Raw genomic sequence first — 17173 nt, forward strand, 5'->3', positions numbered from 1 at the left:
TTTATAATTTTTTTTTCCTTTTTACAATTCCTAAAAGAAAATATGTATAATAATTTACTTAATACTAATTTTATTTTTCTAAAATAAAAAAAAATATAATTGTGAAAATTAGTTTGATAGTAATTATCCGTTTATAAAATCTTCTACAAAAAAAAATTGTTAAAGAGTGTTTAATTGTAGTTTTCTTTTTTCTTCTTCAAATCTAAAAAAAAGTAAAATAAGTATTTCAAATATTTTCATATAATAATAGACTATTATTTAAATAGTAAATTTTATGTTTAAAAAATCATATTCCAAAAAGGATTACAATTTTTTTTTTGTAACTGAAAGGATTACAATTATTCACATCTATATATAAGATTAAACTCTCCTATATTTTATCACCAAACGTAATTGCTTAATATATCATAATTAATAATATAAGTATAATAAGATAATAACACAAGAATTATTTAATAGTAATTTTCCTTTTTTAAAATCCTAAACAAAGATCATAACAAAATATTATTTGATAGTTTTTAGTTGACAATAATTTCTTTTTTTCTAATTTTTTTCCTTTTTACAATTCTTAAACAAAAAAAATATGTATAATAATTTACTTAATACTAATTTTTAGTTTTCTAAAATCATACAGAAAATATAATTGTAAAAATTTGTTTGATAGTTTTTATTTTTTTATAAAATCTTCTACAAAATAAAATTGTTAAAGACTGTTTAATTGTAGATTTCTTTTTTTCTTCAAATCTAAACAAAAAATGTAAAACAAATATTTCAAATATTTCCTTATAATAATAAACTTTCTTATTTAAATATTAAATTTTATGTTTAAGAAATCAGAATCCAAAAAGGATTACAATTATTCTTTTTTTTCGTAACTGAAAGGATTACGATTATTCACATCTATACATAAGATTAAACTCTCCTATATTTTGTCACCAAACATAATTGATTAAAATCAGAAACTCTCTCATGCAAGAAGAACATTAGGTACGTTTTTTTATTATATAACTTTATAATTATCGTAAAATATGATATTGTTGTGCGTAAGTTATTGGCACAATTATGTGTGTTAGTTCCTATAGACGATATAAAATTGGTTATTCTGTCATAGTAAGTCAATGTCAATTATGTTACGTCAACAACGATTGATCAATGCAGTATAAACGGTTTATTATGGTTATGCGGGTTAGATAATAATTTTAAAATCAACAACAATTGTTATGATTTTGATTGTCATCAGGGTTTAGTAAAAAGGTTAACTAGACACTTCTTACAATAAGACTATGTTTAAAAAAATATATTTACTATTTTCTAACTGAAATTGTTATTTAATTTGCTATCATGCATTATCAAGGAAACAATGAATTCAGAAGGTTATTTAACAATAAATCAGTTAAAAATATTAAAAGGTAAGAAATTTGAAAAAAGAATAATGAACTTATAGGAAGGAATATCTCATATTTAATAAAGGTAATTTAAAAAAAAATCTTTTATAAATTTTTATTCAAATTGATTTTTTATTATATAGGAAAATACAATCAGGGTTGTGTGCATCATTGTCTTCTTGAAAAGCTAGGAGATGAACTATGTGAAGGAATTATCATCGGCATCTTCTATTTATAATGTGCAAGATTGCAGTAAGAACTATAAAATCTCCGATCATAAATTTCAGATAAGAGTGATTGACAGAACAACAACTGCATATTTGTAAAATAACCGTTACCTCAAATACTCTGTGAAAAAAATTTGATTTCAACTATGAAGATTTTCCTCAACTTAAAGATACAATAAACTATTGATTAGATGATAATATTCATGCATTTATATATATAAATAACTTTTTTTGTTACATATGTGTAATTGGTATATCAATAATATGAAAAAGCTGATGTTCAAATAGTTACTCTAACTTAATTGTTAAGGAGGTATTTTTCTATTAAATAATTGTAGCACTTTTTCTCTATGAATTATTAATCCAATTCCATTAAACAATTTCAGTTTTTCTTTCTTTTTTTTCTACAAAAACTCTATTCTATATAGTAAAATTGAAATATAAGCAACATTAGAAGCTGGACAAGTAGAACTATTTGAAGATATATATCGCGCTGTGAAATATGATAATACTGTTATTATCATGAAAGTCTTTTATCAAGAGATATCCAGGTGTAATTTTTTTATCAGCATCTTTTGAACTAAATTCTAATAAAAAAATTTGGATGTTTATTTTATTAGTTAACTCTAATTAGTTGAAGAAAATTTAATATACTAATTTGTATTATTTCTATTAGTTTCAGCTATGATGATGGTTGCTTGGTTAATCTTGGCCATATGATTGAAAATCCTTAAATTAATAATGAAGTTTATGAAGCTCGATATTAGTTAACATATATATATTTATGTTAACTTATATGAGTTAACTATATTTAGTTAACATAAAAAAAAATTTAAACAAATAATTATTTATTTATATATTTATTAGAATCCTAAATTCCATATTCCTAAAACCTACCCCACCCCCTCAATTCTAAATTTTTAGTCTAGATTAGTTAACCTTAGGATTATAAGTGTTTTTTCTTTTTAAAAGTGAGAATAAAAGTGGTATTAAGAATGTGATATTTTTAGCAATTTCCCGTATAATATTGTCACTAACTAGATTGACCTTATTTAGCTTTCAATTTTTTCATTTTAATTTTTACTTTGCTTGAGTTTAGTTTAAATTTTTAGGTATAAGTGTTTTCTCTAGCCTTAAATACAAAGTTGATAACAATTTACCTATGCACTATGATTATAAATACAAATATTAATAGGAATTTATGTGTGTAAATGAGTTTGTAATTATAAAATAAATATCTCACAGCTTATGCAATCAAAAAAAATCCTCAATCTATAATAAAATAATTTATTATTTTTATGTTTTTACTAAAACATCAAATAAAACCCGTTGCAGCGCACGGGCCTTATCTAGTTAGTAATACCAATATACTAAAATTCTAATACTAAACCACATATTTTCCATTTTTATTCATTAACATATATTCTTCTAACCTAATATGTAATCATCAAAATATTTTATTTAAAATATTTTATTCATTGCTGCCTTTTTAATTTTAATGATATAAGAGACATTACTAATGATGTTGGATTTTTTTTTTACTTTAGTTAATTTTCATTTATTTTAATTTTTATATATTTTTGTGACTTTTTAAATGTTTTTGTTTTAGTTTGATATTGAATTTAGTTCACATAGTTTATGTTTACATAATTTATGTCGTAGAACATAATTTCTCTTAGAAAAATTAAACTAAGAAGAATCTAGTTAAACCGAACCGAATACAAACCAAACCGAATCCAAACCGAACCGAATATAAATCGAACCGAACACAAACCGAACCAGACTAACTATGGTTTACTTCAGTTAGAAAAATACTAGAACCGAACTAATCAAACCGAACCAAACTCGAACCGAACCGAACCGAGAAAATAACCGAAGTACCCACCCCTATATTTAATCACTATAGTTATATAGTACTATTATTGGTGTGTAATCGTGTATATATCATTTAAGTACGAGCATCTACTAAAATATAGTTGTCTCTTGTTGGAGTTGTCAAGAATTACATACATATACTTATAAATAGATTCTGTTTCTTAATCTACATATAATATACAGTTTAGATGATCTGTACACCCACGAGAAAACATAAATTTCAATAAGCCAATTAATGTACACCCACTGACGTACTTCCCTGTATGAATTTCAAAATTGTGTCGCCTTGTATATGTTTTACCTATACGTATAATATGTTAACTTTCGAATAATTGATAAATGAGGTGATTCTTATATACACACCCCCCCCCCCTCCCCCCCCCGCGATATGTTTTACCTATACGTATAATATAATTGATAAATTAGGTGAATATACACCCCCCACCCCCCAGGTCCAATGTATTCAGAGACGTCTACAGCATGAAATTTCTTTTACAAATTTTAATGATATGTTCTAAAATTTCTACATAATTTTTTTACAAATTTTAGCGCCTAAAAGAGCGCTTTGTGAACTTTACCTTAGGAGACCAGCCATGATAATATACATACATGCATGTATGCTACGAACTGAACTGTGATGAATGTGGATATGTAAGAAAAGTAAAAAGCTGGGTCACGATTTTGGCTTGCATGACACATTAGACCGGTTAAATGGCTAGCTATAGAGATAATGTATTTAAAATCATAGCAAGAAGACAACGTAAACTCGTAAAGGCTTCGGGAATCTAATGGCTCCTTCAATTCTCACGGATATTTGTTTCCCTTTTTAACTTTCTTATTTGGCAAGGCTTAAAAATATTAGGTTTCTCTTTGTAAAATATTAGGTTTTTTTTTTTAACATTCCTATACATCTATTTAAGTAAATAGCGTGAAAGGTTACACAAGGAATGAAATGGTTGACGGTTCGTGGAAAAGGAAAACGAGGCCGTAGGGGTCGAGGTATCTAATCAAGCGAACAAAAATCTTTCTATGTTTGGCAAACTAAAGAGCTGTACAAAGCTTATGTTTTTATAGCTCTTTCATTGCTCACATTATGTATCTAACTTTTCCAAACTATGTGATCTAACAAATAATATATTGTACCTTTTTTTTAAACTAAAAGCTTTTTTACAGAAAAAAACAATAGTGTGAAAGGCATTGTCGCATAAGATTTTTTTTTTTTTGATAAAAAATTTAAGATATTATTCCCAAGTTTTAGTTTTTGACAGAATTACAAAGGATAACAAGAAGCAGATAAACAAAATTTAAAGCTAAACACAAACTAGCTTTAACAGGGGCAGACCCAGAAACCAGAACCGCGATCAAGAGACTCGCGCAAAAAGATGAGTCAAGTTCAACCTAGAGCCAAAACCCGGTAATTTTGGCTTTCCCGATGAATCCACTCTTAAAGATAATGACCCATCTAAGAACAGCTTGCCGAGGACTTCATAGCACCTGCCCACATAACCAGACAGTAACGGTAGCGGCCAAGCACACCCGCATCAACTAAACTGAGCATTTATTAGACCGGAGACGAGCAGAGAGCACGAAGTACAACACCCCCAAACGCCAAACGGCCAAAGACCGGGTTGAGATTGCCACTGAACTCTGAACAGACAGTCTCTGAACCTGCACAAAACTAGCTAATCACCCTACCCAAGATGATCAAATGGGCAACTTAGGCACTGGGATGAGTGATATAGCCAAGCACTGACACCGAGACTAAGGACATGTCCTCAACCTCACAACACCTTGCCGCCGCATGAGAACCATACAACAGTAGCTTGAGACTAGAGAAGCTAATCTCCGACAATGGAGAGGAGCAAACATGACGAACCACGAGACACCTCCGAGAACCAGACCGACGTCGATCCCAGAGGTTCTGGAGAGAGACAAAGCAGGGAGATTCAAGGTGATGTGGGCAGCAAACAGACGCGGAGTAGGCATAGACGACAACCCTTAGAGAAACTCACGACCCCACACGAGCCATACCACTGAGCCAAGTTACCAACTCCGCCTACATAACCTGACCCATGTATCGTCTCCGTGTTAGAGGAAACCACCGGAGCTCTCCTGACAGCGGAGACTGGACTCCGTTCGCTGCACGACACCGCAAAGCAAACCAAAGACCACCCCGCAGCCGAATGACTCCACCAAGACCAGAGACCGGAGACTCTGAGGAGAAGCCGAACCTGCAACCCACCGCAAAGAGCGACAAAAACAGAGAGTAGATCTAAGATTTGAAAACGAGATCTACTTCTTTAACCCTAAAACGCCGACTCCGACCACCCTTAACCACCGCCACGACCTCGCTTCGGAACCAGAAAGAGAAAACCGACACAATATTGACTCCCTTGCACACGGAAGTCTCGCCGGACTGAAGAAGCTCAAACCAGGACCTTCGCCTAACAGTCGAGAGAAGTGAGATAACGATGGTGAAGCAAAAGTAAAACATAGATGAAGGAGAAATGAAGCTTCCGACGCCGGCGGCGCTGGCCCGACGCCGGCGGCGCTGGCCCGACGCCGGAGCAGGAGCAACAAGCGCTTGTTGGTGAAAGACTTTGGTGAAAGAGTTTGGAGAAAATTTGTTTTTGAGCCTCAGAAAATACAGAGCACACGCGCTTCCTCACATAAGATTTTCATTTGTGTATACTATATAGTTGTATACTACTATACATATACTTGTTAAGGAAATTAAAATACCAAAAAATATATGTTATATATATAACTAAACGTCTTGTTTCTTGGGAAAAAACATCTGAAGATAATGTGACATAAGCAAATATTGAATACGTTTGATTTTGTTTTCCAGTATGACACAAAATGTTCGTTTGGATCTTTGAGATGAGTTTGGGGAAAAGGTTTTGTTTTATCATGCTGATTTTTGCCGTTTTGTGTTTGTTCGTTTCGCTCTTTAACTTTCGTCTCTTCTTCTTGCCTTCTTCTCCTTCTTCATCTTCGTGTCAGAAAGAGAAGATCCCATCATCATTACTTGACTCCAAAACAAAAGTATTTTAGTGATATTATTAAACAGAGTTTAATCAGAACTAATCTAAAACAAAGTTAAAAGAATATTAAATATCATGTAAATGAGAAATTGTGGTTATATTTATGCAGGAACAATCGACCAAATCTTACTTACAGATTCTTAATAAACTTTTTTTTTGGTCTGGAAAGACAAGAGAAAAATATAGTAGTACAAGTGTAACACATTTTATTTTCCTCTTTAAGAATCAGTATTTTCATAGGCCAATGGTATATAACTAAACAAATCCTACTCATTTTTAATATTAAGAGTGTATCTAATAATGATGTTGGGTGTTTGAACCGAGTTTGGTTGGAAACTAGTAAAAAAGACGAGAACTCGTCGGTGGGTCGAAACAAAGACGTTTTGTTAGATCAAAAGGCGTTTAGCCAGTTTACGAATAAGGAAATGTGCGGTAGAAAGCAAGTCGGCGAAAACTAGTTCGCCGGGAAATACAAGTCAGCGAGAAAGAGAAATGAAACCCTAGTTCTAGCCGCCGAAAATGTGTGTGGTCGATTTCGGATTCCCTTTTCGTTGTCTCTACCTGCTTTTATATAGTCGACTAGTCGTCCTTGGGTAACCTAATTCGCCTTTCTTCGATGAGCTTTTAACTCGTTGGGCCGAGTAGTCGGGCCGCTGTATTAAGCCGTCAGATCGACTGCTTTGAGTCGCTCATTCGATCGGCTAAAAGCAGTCTTGAGTCGAACCGACAAAACGGTTCGTAAGCCGACGAGCCGCGTCTCTTTTCCATGGTTATGGGCCAGATCAACTATTCTTTAGGCCTCATGGGAGGACGTAATCCATACCCAACACTAGGCCTGGAACTTTTATCCGAGATCCGGATCGAATCCGAGATTTGATCCGGATCCGATCCGAAAATCAGGATATCCGGAGGGGCCGAATCCGGATCCGGATAGTAAAATGTTGGATCTGTCAAAGCCGGATCCGGATATTTTATTTTTTAGTCCGGATATCCGGATCCGTAAGTTTTATTAATAACTATTTCAAAAATAGTAATATTTGTATATAAAAATTAATTTTATTTAATATACTTTCATTTTTATAATAGTATATATAAATTTTATGTAAATTTTGGAATATTATACATAGAAATAATTAAAAACATTATATATATTTTTATTTTTAAATTATTGTTAATATTTTATATATATTGATATTATTTTTTATTTATTTTAAGGATCCAAATCCGGATCCGGATATCCGTCGGATATTACAATTTTTAGAAGGATATCCGACATCCGAATATCCGAGAACCCCGGATCCGGATAAGGATAGTAAAATTATGGATCCGTCGGATAAAGATCCGGATCCGGATACCTTAAAATTATCCGAATATCCGATCCGTCCCAGGCCTACCCAACACAGGGACCATCTTTTTTTGTATTGCAATAAGTTTCACACTGAAACCTATACTTTTTGATCATCGATTGCTAAATTCCCTCTTCCACATATGCTAAGACTAGACATTGACATCTCCAGCCTTGTGGCAGAGGGTTTATCAGTAGCAGCTTCGGATAGATGGGATCATATGTTTACAATAAGACTTTATGAATTTGTTTTTAACTATATACACATACAAAAAAAAAAATATATATATATAGATTGAAAAAAGTGCAATATTTTATTTCCTACATAAATTTAACTAAACATCTGAATTATGTTTAAAAATAACTACTACTAGACCAAAAAGATGCACATAAAAACATTTTTTGGTTTAAGTTTCTACACTAGTGCTATTCGTTTCATCGACGCAGGTCCGGCGTCTGCGTCTGCGGCTATGTTTTTCATTAAAGTTTGTTCGTTTCATCGACGCGTGTACCTGCGTCTGCGTCTGCGTCCGAACGCAGCGTCCAGCGTCAGCCGCCAAAAAACCAGCGATCGCGACTTAAATTCCGCGTCTACTTAATCTATTTACCGTTTTGCCCTTAACCTAATTCACTAATTACCAAAAATACCTAACCTAATAGACGCAGACGCATCCTTTCTCCACTAGACGCATCTCTTCTCCAGCTCTCTCTCTCTCTCTCATCTTGATCTTCAACCCAGCTATCTCTCTCATCTCTCGATCTCGAACCCAGCTCTCTCTCTCTCTCTCTCTCTCTCTCTCTCTCTCGATCTCGAACGCGGCTCTCTCTCTCCATCTCTCCATCTCGAACCCAGCTCATCTCATCTCGAAGCTCTCTTCTCCATGGCATCTCATCTCAAAGCTCTCTCTTCTCCATATCATCTCGAATCTTGATCTCCAACCCAGCTATCTCTCTCATCTCTCGATCTCGAACCCAGCTCTCTCTCTCTCTCTCTCTCTCTCTCGATCTCGAACCCGGCTATTTCTCTCCATCTCTCCATCTCGAACCCAGCTCATCTCATCTCGAAGCTCTCTTCTCCATGGCATCTCATCTCAAAGATCTCTCTTCTCCATAGTATCTCGAGCTCGGCCAAACCCGTCTCTTCCTTTTCTCGTTCAGGTAATTGCCTCTGTTCTAAAAAAAAAAAAAAAAATTCTATGTTCTAAAGCATTTTGGTTTCAAGCATCGTTGATGAATGTTGTGTTGTGTGTTTTTTTTTCAGCATTTACGGCAAATAAGTGTGTTCTGTGTTCAGCCTCTTGTCTCAAGCTTCTCTCAAGCTCTCCGAAGCTTCTTAAGGTTAGTCACTGTAGCTATCATCCTCGTATAGAATCTGAAGTTGTGTGTTTGCTTTATATATGGCTTTCTACTTCTCTAGTCTTCTTGTGTTTCTGCCTATTATTTATGACTCGGACAAGCAAAGTTGCCTCATAGTTAAACAAACTGAAAAGCTTACGTCCTGAGCTATGTCCGTTTGTGTTTGTAAGTTGAGAAAAATATAATAATACTGTTGCTACTGATTAGTTGAGAAAAATATAAACAAGTGTTGGTATTGATGCTTAGAGTTGGTCTGTATTAAGTTTGAATTGTTTTAAAATGATTTCTTGTGTCTTTTGATGAAACTGTGTAGAGCTTGATGAATGTGTTGTGTGTTTGCTTTGTCTCAGGCTTCTCCATAGCATCTCAGGCTGTGTCTGTGTGTCTCAAGCTCACACTCTAAAGCTCACTCTCTACCGCTGTTCCTCTCACTTTTTAAGATGGCAAAAGATGTAAGGTTCTCTCACACTACTCTTGCTTGTTATATGTATGGAATGGTCGTATTATGTCTTTAGGTTTTATGCTTTAGGTCGTACGGAATCTTTAGGTCGTATGCTTTAGGGTCTGTGTCTTGCTTTGTTTTTTTATGCTTTATTCTTAATTTTGGTGTGTTTTAGAATTGGCCTCCTGAGGAAACCCGGTTTTTTTCCAACTTTACGCTGAAGAGAAAAAAAAGGGAAATAGAACGAGTACATCTATGAATAAAATAGGGAAAATGAACATCATAGAGGCTTTTGAAGCGAAGTTTAAGAAAGGATATGACACTTGGCCGCCTTTCAAGAACAAATACGACACCAGTAGGAAGAGATACACTAAGTTTAAGAAGTTGCTTCAGAATAGGACATGGCTTGGGTTTGATGACATGGGAAGGATTGATATGTCAGATGATTGGTGGAATGAACGCGAAAAGGTCAGTTTCGCTTATCTCTCTTCTGTGTATTTTTTTAGACATGATTTATTCAAGTTTCCATGTTATCTCTCTTCTGTGTATTTTTTAGACATGATTTTTAGAACTTGTAATGGTAGATGTGATTGCGTCATTGTACTGAGCCTGTCTGAGAACTTGTAATGGTAGATGTGGTCTCCTATTGTTTATATCTGCTACTGATCTGATCTACTACTTCTGCTACTGACTTCTGTTTCTTTTTCTGTTATATAGGAGTGTCCTGGGATTAGAAAATCCATATGCAAAGAGATTGCTACTATGGATCTGTTTGAAGAAGAATTTTGTGGTGTAGTTGTAACTGGAGCTGAAGGATGGAGCGCTCAACATGGAGAAGCAAGTTTGAATTCTAGAGTGGGTGGAGATGATGGTGATGAAGCTGATTCTCAGCCAGGAGAAGAGACTCAAGCATTTGGGACAGAAACTCAGCCACAAGCTCTGCCTTTTGTGGCCTTTATATATATATATGGAACTTGATTTACGTTTTATATATACAAATCAGTTATGATCATGTCTTTGTTTATATGTTTGGGAACAGATGACTTAGCTGAGAAAATACTTCACTTCTTACTTTTCTTGTGTCTTGATTTTGGTTCAGCACTTTGAGAATGAATTTTTGGTTTAACTTATATAAACATGTGATTGGTCTGTGTGATTGGTCTGTTCCTTGAACTCATGTCGCCTGTGTTAAATATATATACATGTTGTGTGTGTTAAATATATATACATGTCGTGTGTGTAGTTTTAAAGGTCTGTTTTGTGGTCTTGAACTTGATAACTATGTTTGTGGTCTTGCAAACGACCAGATTGCAAACGACCAGATTGGTCATTTATATGTCTCAGATATGTCTTTACGAATATGCATTATGTCTCAGTTCAGATCACGTGTATTATATGACTTATGGTTTTATTTAATATGGTTTTGTAGATGCTTGAAAGATGGATGTTGGAAGATGAGGATGGTGATTATGATGATGAACTTGGTTTGTTTGATGTGCCTATTACTGAGAGATTGAGTCATAGAACAGATCGAGGAGCAGGATGGTGACATGTTCAACAACTTATGTGTGAATCTGATCAGCAATGTTATGACATTCTTCGAATGAACCAAAAGACCTTTGAAGCTTTGTGCAAGATGCTAGCAGAGCGATATGGATTGAAAGAGACTCACCATGTCTACCTTGAGGAATCTGTTGCGATGTTTCTCGAGACTGTTGGTCAAGATAAGACTAAGCGTGATATTGCTGCAAGGTATCAAAGATCAGTGGATACGGTCCAAAGGAAGCTTGATGATGTTTTGAGTGCTCTTCTCAAGTTTGCGGATGATACACTAAGACCACAAGAAGGCGAGTTTGGAAGAGTAAGTCATGTTTTGAGGAATGATGATCGGTATTGGCCTCATTTCAGAGATTGTATTGGAGCACTCGATGGAACTCATGTGCCGGTTCGCCCTCCAAGTCAAAATGCAGAAGCATATAAAGGTAGAAAGCAAGATCCTACAATGAATGTTCTTGCTATATGTAACTTCGACATGAAGTTCATATATGCATATCTCGGTGTACCTGGTAGAGCACATGATACAAAGGTTTTGACTCATTTTGCGAGGAATGAGGCTTCTTTTCCACATCCTCCTCCTGGAAAGTATTATCTAGTTGACTCGGGATATCCGACCAGGACGAGGTATCTTGGTCCGCATCGTAGTATGCGATATCATCTTGGTTTGCTAGAGGAGGACCACATGTTAGTGCACGAGAGTTGTTCAACCGAAAGCATTCAGGATTGCGATCGGTGATTGAGAGGACATTTGGAGTATGGAAAGCAAAATGGAGGATTTTGGATCGTAAGCATCCAAAGTATGGTCTGGTCAAGTGGATTAAGCTCGTGACAGCGACGATGGCGCTACACAACTTCATACGTGATTCACATCGGGAAGATCATGATTTTGTACAATGGCAAAGTGATGATGATGGAGAAGCAGAAGGAGAAGAAACTGATAGTGACGGTGATGAAGAAGAAGATGATGATGATGGTGGTGGTGGTGGACATACTGTATATGAGCCGACCGGTGATAGAGCGATAGAAGCTTTGCGTAAGAACATCACAGATGAATATGGTAGAGGTCGTTTACCGTATTAAATGTTTAAGTTAGTGACTTGATTTTTCTTTGCTTATAACTTTGATTATCATTTCTATGTGATATTGAAATATTTGTTTTATTTATTTAAGACTATGTATTATTTAGCTTTTGTTTTGTGATAAATATTTTGATATATTATTTTTTCTTTAATTTAGCTTATAATTTATGATAAAAATGTTGTTAAATTTGTATAGTTGACTAAAAATTTATTATCAATTAAATATAATATTTTGATGCATGTAAATATATGTAAACTACATTTTTTTATTTAAAATATAATTTTACAAATTCAAACTACATTTTATTTATTTAAAATACAATTTTACAAATTTATAAAATTAAAATATAAACAAAATCAAATTTCCTGCGTCTGCGTCCAGCGTCTGCGTCAATGTTCTGCGTCTTCGAAACGAACAACAAGCTCCGCCTGAGTCTGAGTCTGAGTCTGCGTGCATATGAAAAACGAACAACACCAAAACGAACATATGCAGAGGCAGAGGCAGACTCAAAAAGCTGCGGCAACCAAACGAACAGCACTACTATTAAACATAGGAAAGAGTGAAGCAGCTAATGAACAGTGTCCAGCGAGCTAAGCTTCTAAAGAAACACCATCTTTATCTTTACCTGAGGAAACTAATTTACCACCAACTGAGGCAGAAGGTGTAGCTTCAGACTCTAGAAACAGAGGCAGACAAGGAAAAGACTAAACCAAAGCTTACTTGCCCGTTATGCCGTGGACATATAAAAGAATGGGGTAGTTGTTGAAACCGCTAGATGTTTCATGAACGCAAAGCACAGAAGCTGTTCTTCAGAAACTTGTGATTTCAGTGGAACATATGCTGATCTAAGAAAGCACGCAAGGCTCCAACATCCAGGAGTAAGGCGCCATCAGAAGCTGATCCCGAGAGACGGAGAAGCTGGAGGAGGCTAGAAAGGCAGAGAGATTTAGGGGATTTGCTTAGCACAATCCAATCTTCTTTTGGAGGAAAAGAAGCAATGAAGAGGGAGGTCTGTCGTTGGATGATGGTGGTTGGCTTACAGTGTTCTTCCTCATCCGCGTGTTTAGACCAGAGTCTAGTGGCTCAAGGCTGGTTAGGTACATCTAGAGCTAGGTCACAGGTAGGTGTGAGAAGAAGATCTTTCAAGGCTATGGGGAGAGAGCTATGAAGGTGATACAAGAACATCCTCTGGAGATGAGGAGAACAATCAGTCTTCTGAGGAACAAGAGCCTGGAACTCAAAGACGTGGTATCCGAAGAAGAAGAGCTTTCATTGATGATGAAGATGAATCTTGATGGCTCTCTTGCAAGGGGAAACTCATGGAATAGTAACCTATTCTTAACATTTTGTTGGAGATTGAAAAATAATGTATACAACAAACTGTAAAGTTCTTCAACATACATAAGAGAAAAAAAGGAAATGTAGATTAAGGAAGGCTTCTCATAGACAAAGCTAAATTATCTCTGCAGCTTTACAACATTGAAGAGCTTGAAAATGAAGAAGATTAAGCAGAAGCTGCAGGTTCTGAAGCTGCTGCTTCAGCTGCAGCAGCTCTCTTCTTAGCAAAGTATTCATCTGCTCGTGCTTGGTTCTTAGCAACAGATGGCTTCACCCATTTCTTTCTTCCGGGCAACACAGTGAGTGTACAACCTGAAGCTTCAAGTTTCTCCTTTGCTGATGTTGAGAACGCACGAGCTTTGAAGGAGAGCTTCACGCTAAGTTCTCCAGTACCAAGAATCTGAAACCCAATACCAAACAAAAGCATTTTAATAAAGAAAAAAAATGAGGATCGACACAGGAGCAAAGCAGTTTAGATACACAAACCTTAAGAGGGAGTTTCCTTTCCCTTCCAGAAGGATTGATCAAACCCTTTTGCTTCAGTGTCTCTAGTGACACTTCATCTCCATCTTCAAACCCAGCAGTTTCAATGTCTTTGAGATTCACTGGTACGTACTTAGGTAATCCTGCACGCATACCTGTTCACAGCAACGCAACTATTAGTCTATTACATCAGGAAACAAGAAAGATCTCTCTCTATACACTAACTACAAACTTGAATTAAACAGAGCCTCTTCTAGTTGAGACATTTCATCGAACACTTAGTCTACACAAAAGTTCGATGCTTTGACATATCAAACAAAGGGAAAAACTTTTACCCCCGGCGATTCCTCTGAGTTTGGGAAGACGGCGATAAAGAGCGGTTTGTCCTCCTTCGAAACCTCTCATGATGCCAGGACCAGACCGTGACTTCTGCCCTCTCATCCCGAACCCACAGCTCGCTCCTTGTCCCGCGGAGATACCTCTACCCTTTCTCTTCGCCCTCTTTCTCGAACCAGGTTGGGGTCCGAGGTTATCCAGACGGAACCTCTCTGAACTTACTGCTCCCGGCGAAGAAGAGGTAGCAGCTGTGGTTTGGTTCAGCACAACGAGAGGTCTCGCGATTTGCTGTTGTTTTCCAACTCTACGATTGTAGTGGAGTTTCAGAGAAAGGATCTGAGATGGGTGTGCTCCTAAGACGCTCACATTTCCCTTGAATGAAGTGGAAGGGAAGGAGAGACGGTGATTTTGGCGGGAGAGGAGAGAGTTTGATGAGATAGAGAGAGGAACAGCCATGGAGGGCAACAAGAGATGAAAAGCTTCTCGAAAGCGTCAAGGATAAGATGACGATAGATAGAGAGATCACTCTCATGAAACGGCGACGTTTAAAGTTGGACACAATTGTTTACTGGGCTTTTCATACAAAATTTTGGCCTATTTGATGTTTTACTGAAACCAAGAACTGGATCTTCAATCAACCAACCAACCCACTTCATTCCCTCAGACCTCAGTCATGTAGAACAAAAAACATATTAACAAGTAATTTGTTTATAAAAAATTTCTATGTTTATATTTTCTATGTTTATACATACAACACCTTATATAGTTTTAGTTTGGAAAATTCTTTGTATTAGTAAACATTTAACAACATTAGATACATCAATCAAAGGATTAATTAAGTAAAAAAGCAATAAACGTTAGAGTTACCGTTATTTCTTATTTTTTGTAAACTTGAAAGTCACAGTTATAATAATTTGTAACAAAATGGTGTTTTCAACTTAATCAGAACAAAACTTATTTCTGCAAAATCCTACTATGATTTGACAAAAAAAAAAAACAGTATATGTTGATCTGATTAAATATCAAGATTGATTTCGTTGGCTACTTAATAAATATATTTTTTCCCATCTTTAGTTAGTTAATAAACTAGAAATATATCAATGCTAGTTCCCAATTATACTGCAATGAATATGATTAAGTAGTAGAATTAAATAAGTAGCCGTTGTAAGTGCATTTCCACATAAGACTAGCCGTTACGCTCCTTTTATATCTTATTTTTTCGAGTTATATTCTTTTCAATCAAAAACCCTAAGCGACGCTTCCCGATTTAATTTGCTTTCAAATCACAAATCTTTTTTTTTTTGGATTCATCGTCTCTGAATCGTTTCAATGGCTTCCAAGACAGCAGCTGCTAAAGACATCATCACACTGCATGGATCTGCCGCCATCGTCAGCGAGTTCTTCTGTTACGCTGCCAACAGGTGAGAGAGAATATGAATCGATTTCAATTTTCAATTTTGGGGATTTTTTTCCGAAGTTAAAAATGAAATTGAATCGGTTTTGTGTATAGTATACTGTACAATCGAGCAGTATACCCAGAGGAAAGCTTTGCGAAAGTGAAGAAGTATGGTCTTCCCATGTTGCTTACTCAAGACGAATCCGTCAAATCATTCTTGTCCAATCTCACTTGTCAGATCTCCGGTAAACAAAAAAAAAAAAAAAAAGATTCTTTCTTTATTGTCTATGAGTAGTGAGATTGGTTTATAGTATAGAGGCTGATTTTGTTTTGTGGTGTTATAAAGAGTGGCTTGAAGCTGGGAAGTTGCAGAGAGTGGTGTTGGTGATAATGAGCAAAGCGACGGGTGAAGTCTTGGAGAGGTGGAACTTCCGTATTGAGACTGATGCTGAAGTTGTTGAGAAAGGGTCAGTTTTTATTGAAATGTTGATACTGTTTTTTCAAATTTTGTTTTCTGAATATGAATCTTGATTTTTTTTCAGTGTGTCGAGCGAGAAGAGTGACAAGGAGATCATGAGGGAGATCCAAGCTATCATGAGACAGGTTGCTTCCAGCATTACTTACTTGCCTTGTCTTGATGAACCTTGTAAGTGAACCACCAAACTCATAGAAACTAATTTGGTTGCGTCTCTCTCTCTCTCTCTCTCTCTCTATTTGGTTTTCTCGTTGTTAATGCGTATGTCTTCTTATTATTGTTTTTGTTTAGGCGTGTTTGATGTGTTGGCGTATACGGACACGGATGTGGCTGTTCCGTTCACATGGGTCGAAAGCGATCCGAAGTTGATTGCTAATCCACAGATGGTTAAGCTACACGCTTTTGATACCAAGGTAAAGAACAAGAAGTAGGAAACCTGACTACGTTCACTTTGAAATGTTTACTAACCACCGCATTGGTTTTTTAATCTGCTTCTTTGCAGATTCACAAAGTGGACACCCTCGTCTCATACAAGAACGACGAATGGGATGAAGAAGAGTAGTAACACCAAGTCTCTTGCTCTGCCAGCGTTTTCCTTTTCTCATGTTCTTGAATGTCAAAGTGAATCCTTTATTCACCACCTATGTTGTTTTCTGTTTTTCTTCTTTCCGGATTGTTTCGAGAATAATAATATAAACCTTTGTTGTTTATGTCTGTTCAATAGTTATCACTTATCAGCTTTCTCATTGTCTCTGTCCCTTCTTGAATGATTCTTCTAGCTTTTCGTCAGTGGTTGTTCCCTCATCTCATCCCTTGGTACAAGACACCAGG

At 35.6% G+C, this 17173-nt stretch overlaps 3 protein-coding genes across 3 annotated transcripts; 2 read left to right on the forward strand and 1 right to left on the reverse strand.

The window, feature by feature from the left end:
• The first annotated feature begins 5354 nt into the window (after nt 1-5354).
• LOC106417125 lies at nt 5355-12465 on the forward strand. Its single transcript, XM_048767796.1, has 5 exons — nt 5355-5438; nt 8540-9037; nt 9141-9217; nt 9586-9687; nt 11107-12465. The coding sequence occupies exons 1-5, from the start codon at nt 5355-5357 to the stop codon at nt 11192-11194; spliced, it is 849 nt and encodes a 282-aa protein (XP_048623753.1). The 3' UTR covers nt 11195-12465.
• A 1166-nt stretch (nt 12466-13631) lies between these two features.
• LOC106418276 (50S ribosomal protein L15, chloroplastic) lies at nt 13632-14996 on the reverse strand. Its single transcript, XM_048768705.1, has 3 exons — nt 14471-14996; nt 14139-14290; nt 13632-14052 (listed from the first exon to the last, which is right to left on the reverse strand). The coding sequence occupies exons 1-3, from the start codon at nt 14925-14927 to the stop codon at nt 13819-13821; spliced, it is 843 nt and encodes a 280-aa protein (XP_048624662.1). The 5' UTR covers nt 14928-14996; the 3' UTR covers nt 13632-13818.
• Nucleotides 14997-15643: 647 nt separating this feature from the next.
• On the forward strand, nt 15644-17052 carry LOC106418277 (mitotic spindle checkpoint protein MAD2). The gene is made up of 6 exons (XM_013858945.3): nt 15644-15892; nt 15982-16112; nt 16214-16334; nt 16410-16513; nt 16634-16755; nt 16845-17052. The coding sequence occupies exons 1-6, from the start codon at nt 15801-15803 to the stop codon at nt 16902-16904; spliced, it is 630 nt and encodes a 209-aa protein (XP_013714399.1). The 5' UTR covers nt 15644-15800; the 3' UTR covers nt 16905-17052.
• Nucleotides 17053-17173: the final 121 nt, after the last annotated feature.

This window comes from Brassica napus, chromosome C9 (genome assembly GCF_020379485.1).
Source record: "Brassica napus cultivar Da-Ae chromosome C9, Da-Ae, whole genome shotgun sequence".
NCBI classification, from domain to species: domain Eukaryota; kingdom Viridiplantae; phylum Streptophyta; class Magnoliopsida; order Brassicales; family Brassicaceae; genus Brassica; species Brassica napus.